Consider the following 22,618-nt stretch of genomic DNA (forward strand, 5'->3'; position numbering starts at 1 on the left):
CCCAAACTTTTGTTTTAGTGTAAGTAGTGTTAAGTCTGCAGGAGCTACTTTATAAAGAATATTTCTGTCCAAACTTAATGCTGGTAGCAAGGACTTTTCTTGACTTTGGAAAATAGTTGATACTCTTGGAACCAACATCCGAACTGCAGCTAGGCTGGTGCGTGTTACTCCTGTGTATAGAATGTGACAACTCTAACCTGTTTCTTCCACTTCTTTACCTGCCAGCAGTCTGCTTTGATTGTAACATACATACCAAGAACTAGAAGTCATAAGCTGAAGTAGCTTCCATTGCAGCTTGCACTATAATTTCTTGGACAACCTTCTATTTCTTTGAATTCAAAGTTGTATCAGTAAAAGCTTCTTGACGCAGCATCAAATACAAGTTGTTCTGGGAAGGGAGTCTCCAACTTAACCACTATCCATGTGGCTCCTGAATTTTTTACCTTGTCTGTTGTTGTGAAACCTGGACATACATTGTGGAATTTCCAGTGAAGTAATAGGTAAAAGAATTCCTTAGAAATAATGGAATTGAAGTCAAGGCATGACAGACTTCATGGATGAGCAAAGAGCAGTAGTTGAAAGAAAAAGTGAGACTTGCTTGAGGAAATGTTGACACCATTGGCTTGTGAAAGAGCTATGGTGTGATTTATGGGTTTCTCAAACTTGCCAAGTAACTGACTACAGAAAGTGAGTGTATTTGTCAGTCTGTTTATTTAGGAAGAGTATCTGGAAAATGTTTTTTCAACATGTAATACAGTATAGGATATTAACTCACTGTGTGGAAGTTGTAATTAGGCTAGCATCATTTGGCTAATCTCACAGGAGGCATATTTTTCAGGGTTTAGTAGTGGATATAGAGCTTCATCGGCCTGTTGAGACCACTAAATACCTGATTTATAGACGGTAGTTTATGCAGGTTAAATTACTCTAAGGACATACCCAAATGAGAGATAAAGGGGAAAAAATATTTAGACAATTTTCTAATGCCTTGATCTTTTAAAATGAGTACTGTGTTTTGGGTTTTGTTGTGCTTTTCCTCTTTCAAAGGTATGAGGTCTCCTGTGTCGAATGATAGGCTGTTTACTACAGGATTCCGGAGCCTGTAGCCAAGCACAGCTCCCTGCTCAGGTACGGAGCTCTGGCTCAGTGCAGTGCCAGTAACTGTGGTCGGACTCCAAGGACAGCATGACTCTTGTCTGCTTCCTTTCCCACTGAGCTCCGCTTTGTTCCTTTTTTTCTGTGCTGTTGCTATGACTGAATATGGTAATATGTTTATAAATCTTTTACACCAAAGCCAACCATGTGATAAAGCATATCCTTTTAGACTGCCTGAATAGAAACTTGAGAGGAAAAAAAAAAAAAAAGAATCTATTTGGAAAGTTCAAAGGAGAGGCAGGCAGGCTAGGAACAGAATATTGATTGTGGCTTCATTTCTAATCAAATCATATTGGTGAATAGGCGGCTAACATCTCAACTCTAAAAATAGAAAAATCTAGTATGAGTTTAATACATAGGAACTAGCATTAAAAGAGAATTGGCAACTAGCATTTATGTGCTTTTGAGAAACCCTCTATGTTTAGCTTGAATGTAAGCTTGAACACATGCCATTTTCTGTTGATATTCTTTTTTAAATGCTCTGAATTAAGATTACAAGCTGCTTTGTAAAGACCATCAGGCTTATTGCAGTATTTTATGCTGTAATAAAATTATATGGGGAAAGTAAGTAGGGAAGCACATGACTGAACTTCTGTATCCTGCTTTAAATGTTTCTGTTGTGCTGTAATGGCCAAAGAACGTGGGGAACAAACTTAGTTGAGTTGGGCAGCCTGTAGCTTCATACAGAAATGCTATAATGAGATGAGTGCAACTGTTTGACTGTGGCAGTGGCTTGAGAGAGGCTCTCCCAATTCTCTGTGGTTAGGTAAGGTAGGCAATGACTTTCAATAAGCTGAAAAATAACAAAATGTTCACTGAGGCATCTTGTATTGTTTTCATACACTTATCAGACTCTTAAGAAACATTAATGCATAGATTAGCAATTTTTGTAAATCTTGGTAAGTATTGTACCAGGTAAAATAGATCCCAGATAAAAAACATGATTAAACTAATTTCAGATAAAAAGATGAAGTTGCAAATATTAGATGAGCAAAAGCAAGAAAAGGAAAGATATAACTGAAAAGAAAAACGTACAAACTTAGAGTGAATAAGCATATAACTGTCAGTGCAGCTATTATTTCTGTAGCAAGCTATACTTGTTTTTATTTATCTGAAGTTGACTGTACTACAATAGTCTAATGACAATATTGTTTCCTCTTCTAAAACATCTCAGTTTGATTAGTCAGTGGCCCTCATTGATATGACTTGACAAGTTTGCCTGTTTTATCTTTAGACTCTAAATTATGGTTACTAGGGTGTCTGGCTATATAAACATCTCAGTAAAGTAAACCTCTCTTGTTTGAAGAATAATTTTATCATTACATGAGAGACATTATCCCAGCACAATTTAACATTGTTAGTATTGCCCTATTTGATTAAATAAATAATCCCTCTGGCACCATCACATACTCTGAAGGGTTAGGATGAAACACCCAAGATATCCTTAATAATGCTGAGATCCAAATTAAATTGTGACTCTAAAAACACTATGAAGGCCTTAATCCCTTCTGTCCTCCTAGATAGCATTTTAACAAAAATAATAAAAATGAAAGGCCTTGAATATGAAGGACGGGGCCTATAACAATTATCCAAAGGCAAGAAAAGACAGTAAAAGCAATACAGGCTGCAAATCTGTCATTGCTTGTCATTTTCTTATGTGACTCTTGCTGTTGCATTATTGCTGTTGCTTTTTTAGCCCTAGCTGTCTACTATGATAGTGGTTCTTGACTAGATCTGTGCCACATTGAGCCCTGTTTTGCATAAACATATTAATGTAGCAAAGTTGCATCACGTTGGTCTATAATAATTAACCCACCCTCTTAATTACTGTATCTAAGATAAGGGGTTTTAATTTCACTGTATTAGATTAGATTAGCAACATGGTTTTAGCAGATTAAGACAGACCAATTTGAACACAGGTTTTTCTACTGAATCTATCCTCTTCTATGCAGTTTCATGTGCTGTGCAATTTCTGAGCACTTTCCAGTAGTCTGTTAAACAAAATCACTACTGTTTCTTGTCTGTGATTCTCATTTTGCAGTTCTGCATTTGGGAATGGTTTTTGTGTTGGATGGCAGAGGGAAGAGAGTGAGAGCGGAGTTTCTGTTTGGTTTTGGTTTGGTTTTTTATTTAGTTTGAGCACTGAATTTGTGCCTAAATTTTGTCATAATACACATTCTCTTGTGTATTTATATTACATAAAGAGATGTTCACCAAATGTGCCCTTTAGTTGGAGTAGAAGGCAGTGAGCTTTGTAACGAGCCTTTAGTACCCATGAAAGTTCATTCTACCCTTGACATTTCAGTTCTGGCCAAACAGAGATGTATTTTCAGTTTGCAAGCATCTCTGAGATGAAGAGTCTGCTTTGATTTGCCAGCACTACCCTGGCAATACATAATGGTTACCACTCAGTCATGTTCAAAATTACATCAGAGGCTTTGTGCCATACTCTCAAAATCACCATTAAAGGCAGTTGTTTAAAAAAGTTTCTTTCTTTACCCCTAAAACTTAAACAAATTGTGATTTAGCACTTTTGTTACAAGTAATATGGTGACACAAGTATAATTTAACCTAGTTTATCTTACAAAATTGTCTATTGTTTGAATTGCTATCTCAAAGTAATTCAGTTTAATAAATCTCACTAACTGGGAAAGTATGTTCTCAAGATAGGAATATTTTTAAGACTAGATAAAAATTTTATGATAGAGTTTTATTCCTCTCTAATTGGGTGAATCTTTGATTTTCTTTTCAGTTAGGCAAGCTAGATGATCTCCTGAGGTCCCTTCCAACCCTTGCCATTCTGTGACTCGCGGAACTTCGCTATGATACAGTTTCTTTTACTGGTTGAGATACCTTCTGTAATGTGTGTTAATATTTGAAGTGGATGGTGTATACAAAAAAATTGAAAGAAAAAGAAAAAATGGAGTATGCAGATGACCCATCACTAAGTACAAATCATTAGATTGAATATTCAATGAAATTGATAATAAGAGTCTTGGCTGAACTTGGTTCAGAGATAAAAGACTGGTGGGAGAGTTGTTTATATTAATTTTTTTTTTTTTTTTTTTAAAAAAACAAACCCTCAACCTCTTCTAGGAAATTATTCATGCTGGTACAAACTCATAAACATTTTAAAAGATTGTGTGAAAAACTATTCAAAATCGCATGCTATAGACATTGTTTTAATGTATGGTGATTCCTTCAAGACACTTAACCTAAGAGTTTATTTAAAATGTCTTGTAGACTTACATTGCAACTAACAAATAGGCAATTGGTGCAGCAGGTATGTTGATTGACACATTGCTAACTGTGGCCCAGGTAGGAAATTGGAAATGTTTCTGTGATTGTGTTTATCTTTCGGCAGACTGTAAGTGAGCAGGATGATTTCCATCCTAGTGACCTCAAAAAAAGGATAGTCTGTTGGCTGAATAATGTAATTTTCATCACCTTAGAGCTGTCAGTTCAAGTAAAATTTCCTGAATATTTTTCACCAGAAGAAGATTCAAATCTAGAAAAGCAGGAAAGTAGAAGGTGCTGCCTCCACCATCTAGGAATCAGAGCGGTCACAAAGTTGGTCAAATTCAGTGCACTCTTCTGCACAGGGGGATGCAAACCCACATGAAACATATTTCTGGAGAGTACACAAACTATCTGAGATAGTTGTTCACTCTGATGTGTTGCTATTATGTGTACGTGGAGCCTCTTCAAAATGGAGTCAGGGAGATACGCTTGTAGAGGCACAGTCATCTTCAAAAAGTGTGCTATTTGTGTCTGTCTTTTCTGGAAAAGTTACGTGTTTTGGGAATTCATGTTTAGTTGTAACTATTTGAATTGATTCTTAGGATCTAAGGAAAACTTATAATAAAAGCAGATTCTCCAGAAGGTGCACAACAGCTGAAACATGGCTTTATTTATATATATACATATATAAGTGTGTATGTGTGTGTCTATATATGAGATTTCCTGTGCACTAGTACTTGCTTATAATAATGTTATGTGTACTTTTAAAAGTATTTATAAAATCATTTGTATATACGTACATTTATATAAATAAGAAGATATATGTATGTAAGAATACAAATAATATTTGAAGACATTTCCTCCAGAATAAGGAGGACTGTTGTAGTGGCTCTCAAGATCTGATTAGGCAGAAATAGTCACCTGTGACCCAGTTTAGTAGCATAATCACAGCAGCATAAAACCTTGTTCCATTATGTTTTTACTTCTCTGAAATACTTATGTTAACCTGGTGGACAATGTTTCAGTTTCTTCCAGGAGAAAGAAATTGCCAAGAGTACTGCCTGAGTAGGAAACTCTGGTTCTGTTGCCTAATGCTTTATATTGCCCCTTCAATAAAATTAAAGGAAAAAATTTTTGCTATTTTAAAAAGAAATTAAGTAAGAAAATGCTTTAAAGTTCCTTTATTGTGGTCTTGAGGAGGTAGAGGGTTAAATCCATTGAATTTGCAGAGAATTTTGGTACTTACTGCACCGCAATTAAGATGTTTTCTCCATTAACACTTCAGATCAGTGTTAATCAGTTATGTGTAGTAGCTTAAAATACCATTATTGCAGCAGTGTTTTGAATAACAAATGACCTGTATAATAATGCATCTGTGTGGTTCCAGTTTTAGTTGTCCTTATCTTGCATAATGAAATAGTTTTGTTAATAAAAATAATTTTAAACATTTTTTTTTAAGTCTTTCAAATAAAAGCTTTCATCTCTCTTCTTTCTCTTCTGGGTTTGTTTGCTTTCTTTTTTTTTTTTCTTTTTTTTTTTTTTTTTTTTTTTCTTCCAGTATATCTAGATCATGAAGTGTGGCCAAAGTTTTTGAATTTTGGTGGCCCAGTCTCCCTGCAATTCTCTGCCTTTGGCCTTATTTGTGGTATTGGGTACAAACACAAACCTTGGATATCAGGTGTGGAACAAACAAATGCACTCATAATGTGTAATGTGGTAAATAGTGAACGTTTGCTTGTGTATATAAGTAACTAAGCTTTAAAAAATAAAAGTTGTCTTATCAAGAGCTGTACTAATTATTATGGAGAGGTAAATAGAATGCTATTCAAAATGGAGGTCTCCCTGGAGAGCAGCCTGAGGTGTAAGGGCAGGGATGGGGAGGAGGAGAGGGGAAGGAGAGACCTTGTGGTGTTAGCACATTTCCAAGTTCAACTAGGTTGGTTTGTTTGCTCTTGATACCTGGAAGGAGGGCTACCATGTATTGAACTTAATGGACAAGCAAAGCTTAGAGCCTCGAGTATCTAAAAGAGAGATGGGAGGAATATCATCAGGTATGTGTGTAGTCTTCTTAAAGAGGGCTCAAAGTCACAGCTGTAAGCCTTCCAGTAGTTTCCATAATAGTGAAAAATGACCTCTAAGCTGTTTATTAGGCAGCCTGTGGTTGTTAGTCACATAATGTAGTGAAGCAGACCTTATCTTTTGATTAGGCCTTTGTATCAAAAAATGAACTAGAAGTCCTGTGTAAAGGCGGAACTGCTGATGTAGCAGAAATGTATGTCTGAGATTTTACTTTATCAGCTCAGTGTGGAGAGAAGAGGGAAGAAAAAAAGGAAGAAGCAAGTAGGCTCCTTTGAGTAGGTGACTCAGGTCATGTACAGGACAAAATGTGATTGTTTATATGCTCAGGATGTGCTGCTGCAGCATTAACGCAAATGAAAAGGTCTTATGCGTGATGGAGCTATTGTTCTCTTGTTTATAAATGGAAGTTTTGCAATGGTTAAAACAAACAAAAGACCCACGTCTTGGGCCTTTTGCACATGATGGCCAGTCTACTGAATTTAGAGTGGTTTTATCTCTGAATGATAGTACTTCCAGAATTTCCCTGTAAAGTCTTAATATTCCTGTTACAAAATAGGTTTTATGTAAGTGTTGCCAGCTCAAAGCAATAAGATGTCATGAATTAGACTTTCTAAAATCACTGTTGGGTTGTGGGTTTGATTTTTTTTTTTTTTTGTGTGTAGATTTGTAAATCATGTATTTAAAATTTCCTTAAATTGTCTGTGTTTTGGGGGAAGGAGGACTTGGTTGGTTGTTGATTATTTATTTAGTTGTGGGAGTTATTTCTCTGTAACTGAGGGCAAGAAATTTAGTAATATTTCCTCGAAGTCTCTTGTATGACTATACAGTTCCAGGAGTTGGGATTTCAGGAAATGCTTAGACGATCTGAATAGCAATGAAATTCAGCATTGACTGTGAAAAAGAACCAGGTGGAGGGAGCAGGTGACCTGTTGTAGCTTTATCAACATGGAATAGATGATTTCCGATGTGAAGTTAGACAACGGAGTGTTACGAAGGAAAGCACACTCTAAATCACAAGTGCTGGGAAATCGGAAGCATACGCTGTAACTATGAGAAGTGGTTAGTCATGGCAGGGATGCGGCTGGCTTTTTATCAAATTCTCATTCATAGAAAAGAGTTTAATAATTGAAAATATATAGCAGCTGGCTTTTCACAGTATTTCACAGTATTCTGGAAAATTTAATTCTTGCTGCCTATTTGAACGTCTATAGAAAAAGAAAGCTACTTATTCAGTGGGAGGGGGAGAAAATCCATAAAAACTGTGGGGAGGGAAAGCACTTATTAGAAACGTTAGAAGTGAGCTGAACAATGAGTCTAGAAGAAGAGATAAGAATGTCTTGCATCACTCTTGAAAAACATGCCACCCCCAGACTGATTCATAGTGGCTGGGTTTCCAGGGATTTGTGTCAGGTGAAAGGCACTCTCCAGCACCTCTCGATGGAACTACCCGTGTAGCACCTGTGGCTCTGGGGCTCCCAAGTACTTCCTTAGATTCTTGTGGAAACCTGAAAGAGAAGGAACATGCACCCAAGTGACATTTATTTTGATTTAAGAAGTTGAGAGAGAGTATTTTAATTTCTCCTTCTTAATTAATGGCACCTATCTAAAGAGTGGGACTGATCTAAAGCAAAATAGTTAACTGTGGGGTGTGGAGCCTACCTCTTGCCTGCTTAAGAAATGTAAACATAGTAAATTTGAGTATTAGTTCATTACTGTATTGTTTTCCCTAGCCAGGACAATGAATTTTTTTTTTTTTAATTATTATTATTTTTTTAACATGACTGCTGGACAGTACAAGGAAAGTAGCTTGCTTGCTTTTATAAAGGTCTGTTGAGGTTTGCAGTGTCTAGGCACAGAAGTTGTTTGTATTGGCACTGGTTTGCTCGTGTCAGTTTATGCTGTGAAACAACCTGGAACAGGACTGAGTGCGAGTTGTGACATGGAAGACTTTTTTTTTTTTTTTCAGTGGATGTTGTTGGGTTTTGAAAGAGCTAGTGTTAGCAGTGAAACAGAAAATTGCCTCTTCCCCCCATTGTTCTCTTCTCCCATTGTTGGTTTAATCTCAAATAGTACCATATCTAAAGGCTTACTTACACACAAGCAGTGACCTAGCTAATTTGGCCTTAGTTCAGTCCTTCAGTTAGAAATAGATAAAAGGTTATTTCTGGGAACTCCTAGTTTGAACTGAGCATGTCCATAGGATTTGAGGCAAAACAACATTGGTGTGAATTTGGCTAATCGGGTCACAGGTTATACATGGCTATTTGGCATTGATCCAATTAGACTAAGAGAGTAGAAGCTGTCTTTCTAGAAACACCAGAACTTCTGTATATGCTTTTTTAAAGCATTTTAAACTTTTTTTTTGCTTAAACTAAAATTGCAAGCACAGTTACATCTTTCTTGAGGTGCCTGTGCTTACAGTCTCAACTCTGTGCTAATAAAATAATTAAAATGGAGGGAAAGATAGATCACCAAACTGCCCCAGAGAACGAGTGGGTTCTATATCTGAGGTCCTGCCTAGTATGCTTGGTTGCTTAGTCTGTATCTGAGATCTTGTCTAAGTTGCTTAGTATAACAACTGAATTTTTATAATTACCAGACCATGTTGGCATAATGGGGAAAATTTTCAAAAGTGTCCAAAGCCCTACAGGCTGGGCTGCCTCTCTATGATGCCTTACTAATGAAATAGCGTTGAAGCTCCTCAGCCTTTGAATATTGAAGTGCAGATAGCTGACAAAGGGTATCTGGGATTATCTTTGACTACCACCTGGAATAAACTGATGTGTGTTAGTGAGAGGCCTTAGAGCCTTAATGTTTGTCTTTTTGATAGGTGATAGAGGAACTGTTGATGGTAAAAGAACAACCTTCTGTGTTGTTTGACTCCATCAGCATTTGCCAGGAGGTCTCAGACAAATCACTTACCCTGGATCTCTGATTTCCCTGGTAAAAAGTAGAAGCAGGGTTTGCTGTCTCTCTCCATTCCTATGTTCTCACCCCTCTGCATGATTATGAGCATTGTGTTCTAAGTGCAGGTACTTGTAGATATTACTGTTAAGTAGCTCTTTAGAAAAACTTGAGCAGAAGGTGTTTTGCTGTAACAGACTGTACAGCAATTTGGGGGGCTGATTTTATATAACTTAAAATCTTTTATGATGATTAAGCGCTGTTTTAAGCTTTCCATGAAGGACTCTTCTCCTGTGGGTTTTAGCAGGAGCAGTGAATTTAAAAGAAAAACCTCCTCTGCATGCTCTTTACCCGTTGGAATCCCTGTGCTTCTGGTATATGTATATTTCTTGACAATAAGATAATTACTCCTGATTATTTTTGTTGCTATTGCTAAACCTTAAACGTTTTAGAGCTGCCTTAATCCTATCTTGTATGTTTCTTAAAGGATTCTTCTTCTAAGCGCTAATCAGATATCCCTCTAAAAGTCTTTCAAGATAGACTTAAATTGTCATCGTAAGCTTTTGCTTAGCTTGCACAGCCATGACTGGTGATAGCAAGGAGGCTGTTTGCAAAAAGAAAAAACCAACCACCTTTCAACCAAGCCTATTTGAATAAGTACATCATTTTGTGCCTTCATGGTTTGCTTCTGTTAGTGAAGCAACCCGAAGATGTGTGTTTTCTGGAGCCTGATGTGTATATGCAGTCAATGACCCTATCTTGCAAATTCTTTTTCTCTGTGCTTCTTTCAGCCACTTTTTAAAAAAATATTTAAAAAATATATGAAATAACCAGCAGAATTCAGTTTGACACCTGTGAACATAGGTGGCTGAGCTCTTGTGTGTCAGTGGAGAGCTATTGACATACTCAGTGGAACAGAAGTGACTCATCTGAGCAGCCATGAGATGTGTGCTTGACGGTGGGCTGCATGCTCTCTATGTTCTATTCACTACATATTTCTCCCAAATGGATCCCACTGAAGATGGGGAAGAAATAACCTTCTACATCTGTTTTGCGTTTTGCAACCAGAGGATATAATGGCCAATCTAGATAGGCTGTTAAGCGTGATGTTCTTGCCCGTTCAGCGGTTCCTGTCCATCTGGAACCTTTTCCAACAGTCTTACCCATGGCATTTGGGCCTCTTTTGTGCTCTGAGCTTGTTGTTAGCATGGCCTGCAAATCTGAGGTTTGGCTTGGTTTTGGAGATGGTGAGAATACATGTGGATCATTGTGATCCCTACATGTGGATCATTGTGATACAATCCCTATCCTTGCTTTTGTGATTGGGTTTTCGAAGCACTATTGTGCTCTGAATGCTTCTTTATGAAAGGCAGGTTGCCTTTTACCCTGCCCTCCGCTTGCCATTAAAGACAGAAAGTATACCTGCCAATTCATGTGTAACAAAGGGCTCCTAGCAGTGCTGCCATGGTCATTGCACTGAGGAGTTATCTGCTATCCCTTTCAAAGGTCTGGACTTCGGCTTGGGATGGGCTGTACGAACAGCCTGGCCATGCAGCCAGGGATCTGCTTGGCTCCTTAGAAAAAGGGGGGTTGGGGCAGAATGAAGTTGCTTTGCCTCTGAGAGGTACCTGTTTCTGCCTAGTCATCCGTGGTGTCTGGCTCTGATGCGGGCAAGAAGGCTGAATTGCTATGCTCCTGTTCTTAATAGCTAGTCTTTGACCAGCACAAAAATTACAAATAGTTCTCAACTGGGTTGTAGCAAAGTGCCTATGTGAATTGCTCCACAAAATGCAGTGGTCTCTCCAAGCCCCACATTTCTTCTTTCAAGCTAACATCAGCTATGGATATCCCAGTAACCATGTGCCAATTGTTCTTTCCCTGTTTTTCCCAGAAGCCAGATCTTGGACATGTCTCTGGCATTTCCTCAGACTCTGGGCTGGTGCATTGCCTACCACTTGTCTCAGGACTGCTTCCTGTCATCTATTGCTAATTCCCAGCTCCCTATTAATTGTTATCACGACAGGAGAGGTGTATGACGATTCCATTCTTTTTTTCTTTAAGTGCTTCTCACTTCCAAAAATGCGGCTGGTCCCACATAGGTTGTTTTGGCTATTGGGGCCTCTACTGTGTGTATATATATTTTTGCTTTGTTTTGGCAGCCACAATGAAAATCTTAAAAAAACCAAATCAATCCCTCAACAACTTTATTATTAACATCTTGGTGTCCTTGTGAGGCGCTGGTGACCCGAGAATCACAGAAAGAACAATGGTGCGGGTGGCATTCATCATCTCATCCTGTAGTGTAGCTGGAAGAGCACTCGTGTAGTTTGAGGGAAATGTGCATTCAGTCTCCTGTGTGTGGGAGGATTTCAGCCCACATCGCAGGAGAGCTCACCAGTCCCTGTGGAGATGAGGTAGCATTCCAGACTCCTACTGACAGTCTTCTGCTCAGTGTAAAGAACTGGGCATTCGATACAGCAGGAAGTGTAAGCTAAGTTTACAGTCCTTCAGGAAGGTATGCAGAGAATGATTCTTCTCATCTCAAGATGGAACTGTTGCAGCACAGAAGCTTTGGGATAGGATTTGAGATAGGATTTGAAGTTGGACCTCTGGTATCTTGGGGTAACATTAGCGTTGAGCTATAAAGCATGAATCGCAAATGGGTCTTTGCCAAACTGTTCTACTTCATCAGGATAGAAGGCAGGTGATAGGCCTCTTGTCTAGAGATACCTGGGTTCTCCAGTGTCTGCTCGCTTCTGATTTTAAAAAAGAAAGAAAGAAAGAAGCAAAAAAAAACCCCCAACAAAACCCAAAAAGAACAAACCCAAAAAACAACCCCCTGCAAACCCCCACAAAAACAAACAACCAAAAAAAACCCCAAACCCAAACAAAAAACAAATGACAAAAACCACCCCACCAACAAAAATGTGTATTACATCAAGAGAAGATTTCAGGAGCCTCTGTTGCTTAACCCAACCTTGCATCACGATGGCAGGAAGACAGCTGCCATTTTAGTCAAATACAATCAGATAGAGAGATGTCTTGGGTATTAGTTTTCTGTACCCTTGGTGAGGTCTCAATCCAGTAAGCTAAAAACTAGTAATAGTATTGTTTTAGGAATTTAGACACAATTCTTTTCTAAACTTCACTGAATTTAAACTGACCCTATGATTAGTTGTACTCATTTCAGAAGTAGATTTGCCACATGCTAATTGATTTCCTCAACCCCCAAAGCAATGTAACTTTCAGCAGATGTATTCCTTCGATGCTATTGTTCTTTTTAATCTCTATTGATGTTGTGACCTTGAAGTTCCAAGAAGGCAGGGTGTGCATGGTGATGATAGACCTTGCTGACTGCTAGAGACTCCAGTGAGGGAGAGGACATGAGGGAGAAGGGATCTGGTTTGGGCTTGTTTCCAATTATTACAATATATTTTTAAACTATTTTGTACTAAGGAAGTAAACACTTAATGCTGTGTAAAGGTTAGAGACAGACCCACCCATTCTTGGAATTATGTGCAGCTTGTCCCGAGTGACATCAGTGATGGATCTGTCTTGTGTATATATGCAGTTTGGTGATTTATTACAGTATAATTCTGTGCCAAAGCTTATTCAAAAATGTCTTAGGTTGTTTCAGGAAACTGTTCCTTTATACTGAGCTTTTTTTTTCTTTACTGAATTTGTCCAGACTTGGTAAATCCATTTAAAGAAATATTTGCAATACGGGGTACAGACCTAGTATATAAGCTTTTCAGCTATTTGCCTTGATTGCTTTTCTTTGCTGCTTGAGCTTTTTGAAAGATAAAAATATCCTATATCAAACTGTTTTTGTGTATATTAAATGCATATTGTAGCTACCACAATAGTATTATAAGTGTTATTGCTTTAAAAAGTGATCTGTAAAAGCTATTTTTTCTATTAGTTATATTTAAGTCTTTTTCAATTAAAAGAGAAATCAATAAAAATGGAAGTTAGTTTTGACACTTGTGATTTTTGTCACTCGTTAAATTAGGTGTCACCCTGAATATAGAATGCCATCCACGTGTCATGTGCAAATATTAAAATGAGATTTCATCAGTAAAGTGGGTTTTCTATGAAACACATATGACTGATATTAAATCATATAAAATTTTCATATCTTTATAAAAAATACTTGCACCTCTTTAATAATTAAGCATATGGCTCAATATAAATTATTTTTAACAAACTGGTAAAGTGCAGAGCTATTAGGGCACAGCACTGGTTTAATCCTTGGAATAGAGTTAAAGTCTTAAAGGTCACCATTAACCAATATTCTCCAGAAGAAATTGTCAACTCCAGAACTCTTCAGTTTGCATTTTTCAAGCGTCCATTTTTCTTGGATGTTGGTAAATGTGAACTTTATGTTACCTGGTTTGCACCCTGAGCAGTGCAATAGAAAAAGAAAAATTAAAAAAAAAAGTACTGTAATCCTCAGTAATATAAGGGTAAGAATATAAAGTAGGAGTAGAGATGATCTTGTCTCTGAAATGGTAAGATACATATCCAATTTTATAGCTGTATTACCCGCTCTGTGTTTGTAACCCATCATGATAGACACAGGGTGAGAATAGTTCTCCTGATCAATCTGTGTATGATGCATGGCATTAACAGTAGGACAATCATGTCTGGTTCCTGAGCCTGTATTTTAAGAGGAACACAGGAGAGAATTTCCAGGAGGGCTGCCAGAGCTGTGCAAGGATGAGAAAACAAGCCTTACAGCAATGCTGAATGATGTTTTGATGTTTTTAATCAAGGAAAAGATTGAATGATGGTCACTGGACATGTATGTGCACATATGTCTTGCTGCAAGTTTTCTCTGGTCTTAAAGCTCTGAAAAACCATTATGGCTAGAGTGTTAAGCGGTCTCTATAGATAGGATGTAGTGGCAGCTTTAATGAAATACACCTTCTTTGTCACAGAGGCTAGCATGAGATGCTGATAGGGATGAAGCTATTCTGGTTAGGCCATTCTTGTCTCATGCCTCCCCCCATGGCTTTGACCTTATATGAGGAAATATCTATTTTGCTACTATAAGCTACTTGTGTATCTGTCATAATTACATGTGGAAAAGGAAACTGAAAGTTGGGTTTTAAAAAGTAAAATTCAGATTCCATTTATCTCTTTTTCGCTCTCCTCAGGTGGAAAGACATGACATGAATACCCTGAGTTTACCGCTTAACATTCGCCGTGGAGGCTCTGACACCAACCTGAACTTTGATGTACCAGATGGGGTCCTAGAGTTTCACAAAGTCAAACTCAGTGCAGATAGCTTGAAACAGAAAATCCTCAAGGTTACAGAACAAATCAAAGTTGAACAAACGGCTCGAGATGGAAACGTGGCTGAGTATTTGAAACTGGTAAACAGTGCAGACAAGCAACAGGCTGGGCGCATTAAACAAGTTTTTGAGAAAAAGAACCAGAAATCTGCCCACTCCATTGCCCAGCTACAGAAGAAATTGGAACAGTATCACAAAAAGCTCAAGGATATTGAACAAAATGGATCTTCCAAAAGTACTAAGGATACTTCCAAAGATAACTTGAAAGATATTCAGCATGGAAAGTCTCGTACCTCTGGGCATGGAACAGAGAGCAGCAAGTCTGGTGTGCCGGGTGTATCCTTGACACCACCTGTCTTTGTTTTCAGCAAGTCTAGAGAGTTTGCAAACCTGATCCGAAACAAATTTGGTAGTGCAGACAACATTGCTCATCTCAAAAATACCTTGGATGAATTTCGGCCAGAAACAAGTTCTAGAACATATGGGGGCAGTGCCACCATTGTTGCCAAACCAAAATATGTTAGTGATGATGAATGCTCAAGCGGGACGTCTGGCTCAGCAGATAGTAATGGGAATACGTCCTTTGGTCCTGCTGTGGCAAGTACCCTGGACAGCCAAGGAAAACTTTCCATGATCTTGGAGGAACTAAGGGAAATCAAGGAGACGCAGTCACAATTAGCCGATGATATTGAGAATTTAAAAGCACAATTTAAAAGAGACTATGGCTTTATTTCTCAGACATTACAAGAGGAAAGATATAGGTATTTTTTTTTAACTGTTCTCTTGAAATGGCTTTTGAAATGAGTGTAGAAGCTATCTGGAAAGTGTAAATGTGTGTGTGTGCTTGTGTGTATGGTATTTCAGAAGCAAGAGGAAAAGATAATTCCTATCAATATCTGGTACCAAAATGTTCCAATCCTTCCAATAATTGAAAATACATGTAGAATATTAATATTTCCTATCAAATGATGTGGTAGTTCTTTGCCTTTTGTTGAAGGCTTGCCAGAAAATTCCCTCATCTGACATCTTACTGACATATTGTATTATGTGAATGCTGCATATAGGAGTTGCCAATTGTTTTGTAACTGGTGGAAGAATTCTACTGTGACTTGAAAATGCTAATAAGTCTACAGTGTAGCAGAGCTGACCTACAGGTGACAAATATGACCCTTTAGACCCGAGTGCCTTGTCCAATACACATCTACAGACACATTGCTATCTGTGGATGCAGTGTCACTTTGTACTCTGGTATAACCCATGGCTGTGAAATGTAATTCTAAGTGCTGTGGCACAACTTCCTCTTGCATTTGTAACTTGGCAATTAATTTGTTTATCGGCCACTGTGGGAAGTGAGATATGTTCTACAGAGGGCTTGCACCTGCTGTACCTATATCGCATTTGTCATATCTCTTGTTAAAGTAAGCACTGATTCTTGAAGCCTTTCCTATGCTAATGGGCAAAAACTCAGTATGAATTGCAGTACCTAATGTTTCCCTTGTTTACACTTCTTGAAATACAAGGGAAGGCTGGATATCAGGTGGCAACATGGGGGAGGGAAGAACAGAGCACGTGGTCTGCTCCACTCAGGACTTGCTTTCAGGAGACGGCAGAGTGGCCTTTTCTCCAGCTTGCTGCTGTTAAGATCTCAAACCTCCTGCCACCGTTCCCACAGCTAGACAATTTTGCCTCCATCGTTTTTGTGCCAACTGCAGTGTTTGCCTGTCTGTGTTGAGCCAAGTTATAAACTCACCAAAAAAATTTTACTTTTCTGATGGTTTAGTTGAAATGGTTTACCATGCAGAGACATGCCAGAACAGGCTGTACAATGAATGGCAGGACCTTGCAGTTGTGTTTGAGAAGGGGATCCAGGGAATGTATTTTTCCTTACACCACTGGTGAGCTGTTAACTGGCTCAAGCTTACTTATGAAACCATATCTTGTCTAAATGAAAAATGAGAAACGGAAAAATGTGAGTTGGATACCCTTAGCCACTGTTTATAGTTCATATAATTTGCCAATTATGTACAAATATTTGCTTTTTAACACTCACTGCCAGCAAAGAACATTCAAAAAAGGCTTTCAGTTTGCTGAATAAATGCTTATGGAGAGTTTCCAAGGTTTTTACTGATTTCTCTATGTGCTCTGTAATGCCAGTCAGATGAATCCATAGTACACCAAGAAGTTACCTTTTAAAATGTGTAATTGTTTTCATGATTTAGCATTACTTGAATAGAATGCACTAAATTTAGACCTTTTTTCCTGATAAGATATGAAAGATTGGAAGACCAGTTAAATGACCTCACCGATCTTCATCAACATGAGACAGCAAACTTGAAACAAGAGCTAGCCAGCATAGAGGAGAAAGTGGCTTATCAGGCATATGAGCGATCACGAGATGTTCAGGTACTTTTTTTTTTTCTTTTTTTTCTCCTTCTCATAAACTTCTAACATTTTGTAGAAGTCTTGTACTGTATAACACTTGCATCTTTCTACATCTTTGTATATAAGGAATCTGGGGAAAGATTTAAGCCCATGTTTTGTCCGTTTTAAAATGAAACTCAGCACGTTCAAAGAGGTGGCAATCTCCATTTGTTTCAATGGATTCAGAATTTTATCTGCTGGATTTGATGGTATAGCCTAGGCAGACTTGTGGATGAAGAATGGCCTGTCTTAATTTCTTGCACCAGATGAGGAAGGAATTGAGTCTCCTTGTATTGTGTAAAATGCCATTTTTGGCAATGTCCTAACACAAACCTCTTGCTCAGACTTTCAGCAATACATAGCCATATCACTGGCAAGGTTTATTATAAACTGAGTTTCAGGTAAAAAGAGAGCTAACGGATAAATAGACTTGTACATTTGCCAGTTATAATTTAAGAGTTTTAATCCATGGTCACAGTGGCCCCTATAATCAAAGCTGTAGGGTGTGTTCACTTCAGTGATCAGTTGTAGTCATGCCTAGCTTCAATCAAAAGCCAGTAATAATTTCTACAAGTGTGTCCTGACAGCATGTAGTTACATATCTGAATATTTATATACAATATAAGCATTTATATAATGCATATATCTACCCAAAGTCTAAGTACGTGGTGAAAAACGGTGAAAATGTTGTTCAGCCTTGCCTTGGGTTTAAATTCACTAACAGCTGAGGAATGCTCAAAGACTGTCTTTGTATTGGCTCAGATGGTTAAAAAAAACAACAACCAAAAAAAACCCCAAAAAAACCCCAAACAAAAAAAAAAACCCAAAAACCAAAGCAACCAAAAAAACCCTGTCCTGTACACCCCTGTGCTCACATTTCTGAACGAAGAGAGTGCGGGCAGCAGGGTGATCGCCCTCTTTCCTGACTGGCATGTGAGTCAGGAACACCCTGGGAACAGGGTGGGAAAGGGAGGGTACTGAATCTAAGCATATCATAGGTTCCTCCATGGGTTTAAAGAAGAGAGGTCTCTTGTGCAGGACTCCTTTCTGTGAAGGCATCTTGAGGATGTAAAAACGGAATGAGACCCGAGCTCTCCAGCAGAAGGGCTGTGAAATGTTCTCTGATTAGCAGAACCCTGGAGGGGTGTCAGAGACTTTTAAAACTCATTGAAGTGCTACATCGATACAGCCTTGTTTCTTTCATCTCTGTACAGTCGAGCCTGTTTAAACCTTCTCTTTGGGGGTTTGGCAAATAAGCTAAAATAGAGTAAAAGCATTTAAGTTGTGGATGTTTTAAGTAACAACTGAACTTTGCAGCATTCTGTCCCTAAGGGGCGGGCAGATCATTTTTAAAACGCTTGAGCAGCCTCCCAGTGCAGAACTGCAGGTATCAGACTTTTACAGTGGGACTTTAAAGCAGCACAAGGTGAATTGAGAATAACATACGGTCAGAGTGGAAGAAGGACTGGGGAAGTTCTTTAGTGTGGAGTGGAGAGCATGCATGAACCCTAAGGGACTTTGTGCCACCCATTAAGAAGTGTCTTCTATATCATTACTAATTCCTAGAACAGAGAAAGGAAGCAGTCTTTTGTAAGGTGCTGTGCCGTGGGCTTTGGTGACTGGCTGGTCACATGGTAAGCCAGTTCAACTTGCCAAAAGAAGAGAGAACTGACCCAGGCAAAGAAAGCAAATAACTCTGGGTGCAGTGGTTTTGTTTGGTTGGTTTTACATGGAGGATTGGGTTGAATCAGCTTACAGTGTGAGCACTGCTGCCAGTGCAAGGAAAACATTTGGAGTTTGAGAGTGGGGAAGGAAGTAGGGATGCTGGAGCGTAATTTTTCTCTTTTACACAGTGTACGGTTATGAGAAGTTGATCGGTCTCATTAAATTATAGCCTTGCACTGTGTTACATAGTAGTGCCCGAGTCCCAACTCCAGCAAAAAGTGGCATTTTGGCAAGTAAGTGAAGCAGTCGGAAATTTTTCCATGTTTTGCTTTGAGAGGACTTAAGTGTGGGGTTAGTGACTTAGGAACCATTTTACTCAAAGACCATTTTTTAGTCCACTCTCAAGCAGAAAGCAAGGCCTGCTTTCTTTAGAATAAAATGTGAAGTGGAATATATCATGTGAGAGAGAGGATCCTGTGAAAGCATCACCACAGATTTCTCCACCATCTCCCCTGCACGCTGCCCACTTGTGGTATAGGTTAATGAGCCTTCACACTGACAGAGGGAGAAGGCAATCTCCTACTGAGGCCTCAATCCCAGCACTGTACAATGGGTGGCTTTGAGAGAAAAAGTGATGTAGACCAGGGAGGCGGTGTAAACCAAATGGTACGTGTTACAAAGTAGTTTTAATGAGGGTAGTACAGGCTTGCTGTGATGCTAATGTTTTCTACAGTGTATACAAAGAAACTGAACTTTGATGCTGTTTTAATGCAGTGAAAGTTGCCATGGCAACAGCTTTCCCCGTACTTTATCTCATCAGTATATGCATGAAACATTATCTGTCATGAACATTAGAGTTATGATACTTTTCCTCAAGCGTGAAAAATGTAAGAACTACATTTTGGACAGTGTTGTCAGACTTGATTATGCGTGAGCAGACAGTGATACCTGCATGCAGATATATATGTGCTTTTATTTTTAAAAGAGTTGGTGGTTCATTCAAGTTTTAGGAGTCTGTAATAAATTACACTTCCAATCTAGCTGATGGATGGCTCTGCAGCTAAAACGGGAATAGTGGTGTATGGAAACACAGCTGCCCTAATTCCTGTTTTCTGTCTCCAGGAAGCCTTGGAATCGTGCCAGACCCGGGTTTCAAAGCTGGAGCTCCATCAGCAAGAACAGCAAGCACAGCAGTCCGAGACGGTTAATGCCAAAGTGCTCCTGGGGAAATGTATAAATGTTATCCTGGCCTTCATGACTGTCATCCTAGTGTGCGTTTCTACTATTGCAAAGTTCATTGCTCCTATGATGAAAAGCCGTTTTCATATCATTTGCACTTTTTTCGCAGTGACACTGCTGGCAATATTTTGTAAAAACTGGGATCACATCATTTGTGCCATAGAAAGGATGATCATACCAAGATGAAGCTGCTGGTCTGGCTGCTCTCTTTTTCTTTTTTTTTTCGTTTGTTTGTTTTTTTTCCCCTTCCCCTCCCTGTTTTTTAAGTGCTGTATGTATACAAATTATTTTTTGTCAGTTTAAATGTGCAGACGGGATGGGGAAGGCTACAAAGACCCTTGGACTTTAAGGTGTAAATACATAAATGCATACTTGTTGGCAGTCAGTCGCCTGTTCAGATTGTGTCCAACTGGCGATGTCTGTGATGAACTGCTCACTTATGTCAGTCTTTGGCCATAATCCCCAGTGGGTTTTCTGCTTTCCAAACCCACTCCTCTCGTGGATGGTATCATGCTCTGGGAGGGAGCCGAGCAACTGCAAATGTCAGGTGTGCTTTTTACTGGACTGGAGTGCAAAGAGCGTGATCAGGAAGGGAGTGCACCGTAATGTGTATCAACCAGCCCTGTTAGACTAGTAAGTTGATTTTCTCTCTGAATCCAATTAGAATGATAAGCTAAATTATACAGTCATATGTATTATTAATTATTAATTCTTGATTCTAAATCAGTGGGTATTTGTATATGGGGCTTCTAGTTTTCAGAACCAGCAAAACTTGATTCTTCTGGTAGTAACCCTTTGCACAGAGAATTTATTGTTTGTAAATTAGACCAGTGATGACTATTGACCACAGTTAATGCTGGTTCTGTGTCCTGGCACTGTTCCTCATCACACGTAGGAAACACATAAATGTGGCATAAGGCTTCCAAAGATGAACTGAATTCAACGACGAGATCTCCAGGCCACCTTGTAAAGGAGTGGTGGGTATATTGGCATGCAGACCAAAGCACTCGCTCACTTCAAGCGCTGCAACCTGCAAGGGGAAAGGAGTACGCAGAAAGGCAACGCTTAGGTTAGCCTCAGTTAGCACTGCATTCTTGGGGTGCTCTGACTGACTGCAGAGCAGGTGGGTGGTGGGGCTCTGGGTACAGTGGATTTCTCTTGCTTGTGTCAGATTAAGGGGTGTGGAAGAAGCATGAGGGAACAGGTCCTCAGGGGAGCAGGGAGTTAAACTGTAAATATACAGACACTGTGCAGACTCTCTTGACAAACATTCCTGAATATAATGTATTAGCATACAGTACCACTACTAGGAGACGGGGTTGGTTTTGTTTTCTTACTGGAATTTATTTTGCTTGATTTGAGAACTGCAAAAAAAATATTTCCCTGAAATCTGCTTGGCTTTCAGCCATGATGTAAAATAAGATCTCTAATTTAAAAACAAACAAACAAAAAAACCCCACCCAAAACCCCAAGCCACCACAACCAGAATTCTTTTCCACTCTCCATTCACGACAACAGTGTCTCCAGTTATTTGATGTTCAGTGTTGCTTGCTTTGAAAATAATTGTCAGGACAGATTTTCCTTTCAGTTGCAGTATTTGTTACGCTGGTTTCACAGGAGGGAGGGAGGGGATTACTCGATGTGTGTGTTTTTAATCAAGTGCAATAGTTGGTGTAGAAACTCAGAAAACCTTATGCTGAGGGAAGGGAGTGGGGGAGGGGAGGCAGGGGAAGAACTTTGACATTTTACCACGATTGGATTAACAGTGAATACTGTTATTTTTGTGGCTTCAGGGACTGAAGGAAGGACAGAATTCACGGCATAAATCATGATATGACTCAGCATTTAGAAAATTCACTTAAAACACTTTAAAAATCATTAAAGAATTCTTTATATGTGCTACGTCTTTGAACAGAGAAATTGGGAAGGATTGCACTGGCTCCGCCAGCATGGGAAACGGCTCAGATCAGGCACACCCTGCTATCCTAACCAGCCCTGCCTCATCTTCAGGGGAAGGTGCAGTGGAAAGCAAAAGTCGGGCTGAGAGGGATACGCCTTTATAAAGCCCAAACTTACCAATTGGTTTACCCCTGCCTGTGTCAGGAAGAATTATTCCACAGATATATTCCTTTTCCTTAATGGCTTGGTTTTTTGGGGTTTTTCTCCTCTTTGCCTTTACCCCCGTATTCCTATTAACCCCTGAAGAAGAGGTATTGTGCTGTGCGTAACACTCCTCTGCCTTAATTGCTGCATGTGCTCCTGCTGCTGTCCAGTTCTTCCCACGTCTCCCAACCCATTTCGGCACTGTGTGCGTGCATTGCAACAGGCCTTGGCCCCCACCTTCCAGCACCTGCGCTTAGCTGCCTCTTACAGCCAGCTCATAAGCTGAGGAGATTGCTTCCACCAGTGCAGCTCATACACTTACCTTCACAGGGAAGTCCCTTCCACAGTGTTAGAAAGGTTAAAAGGAAAAAAACAGCAGCTCTTTCCTGGCCTTTATATCACAAGAAAGGGTTTGCCTTTGTTTATTTTTATGCCCTTTTGATGGGTCCTGAGGTCCCCTTGGTTTTTTCCACTGTTTTCTTATAATTTGTTCCCATCTTAATTTTTGAAAAGGC

General features: G+C 39.1%; 1 protein-coding gene across 1 annotated transcript in view; it reads left to right on the forward strand.

The window, feature by feature from the left end:
- The window catches only part of TMCC3 (transmembrane and coiled-coil domain family 3), a 74,057-nt gene extending 53,871 nt beyond the window's left edge, over positions 1-20,186 (forward strand). The window contains exons 3-5 of the mRNA XM_035901057.1: positions 14,538-15,436; positions 16,943-17,078; positions 19,884-20,186. Of these exons, the coding sequence (XP_035756950.1) occupies positions 14,553-15,436; positions 16,943-17,078; positions 19,884-20,186 (1,323 nt within the window). The 5' untranslated portion in view covers positions 14,538-14,552. The remainder of the gene's footprint in view (positions 1-14,537; positions 15,437-16,942; positions 17,079-19,883) is intronic.
- The last annotated feature ends 2,432 nt before the right edge of the window (positions 20,187-22,618 follow it).

The sequence above is a fragment of the Egretta garzetta genome, unplaced genomic scaffold (genome assembly GCF_000687185.1).
Source record: "Egretta garzetta isolate BGI_Z169 unplaced genomic scaffold, ASM68718v1 scaffold38, whole genome shotgun sequence".
In the NCBI taxonomy this organism is placed as follows: Eukaryota; Metazoa; Chordata; class Aves; order Pelecaniformes; family Ardeidae; genus Egretta; species Egretta garzetta.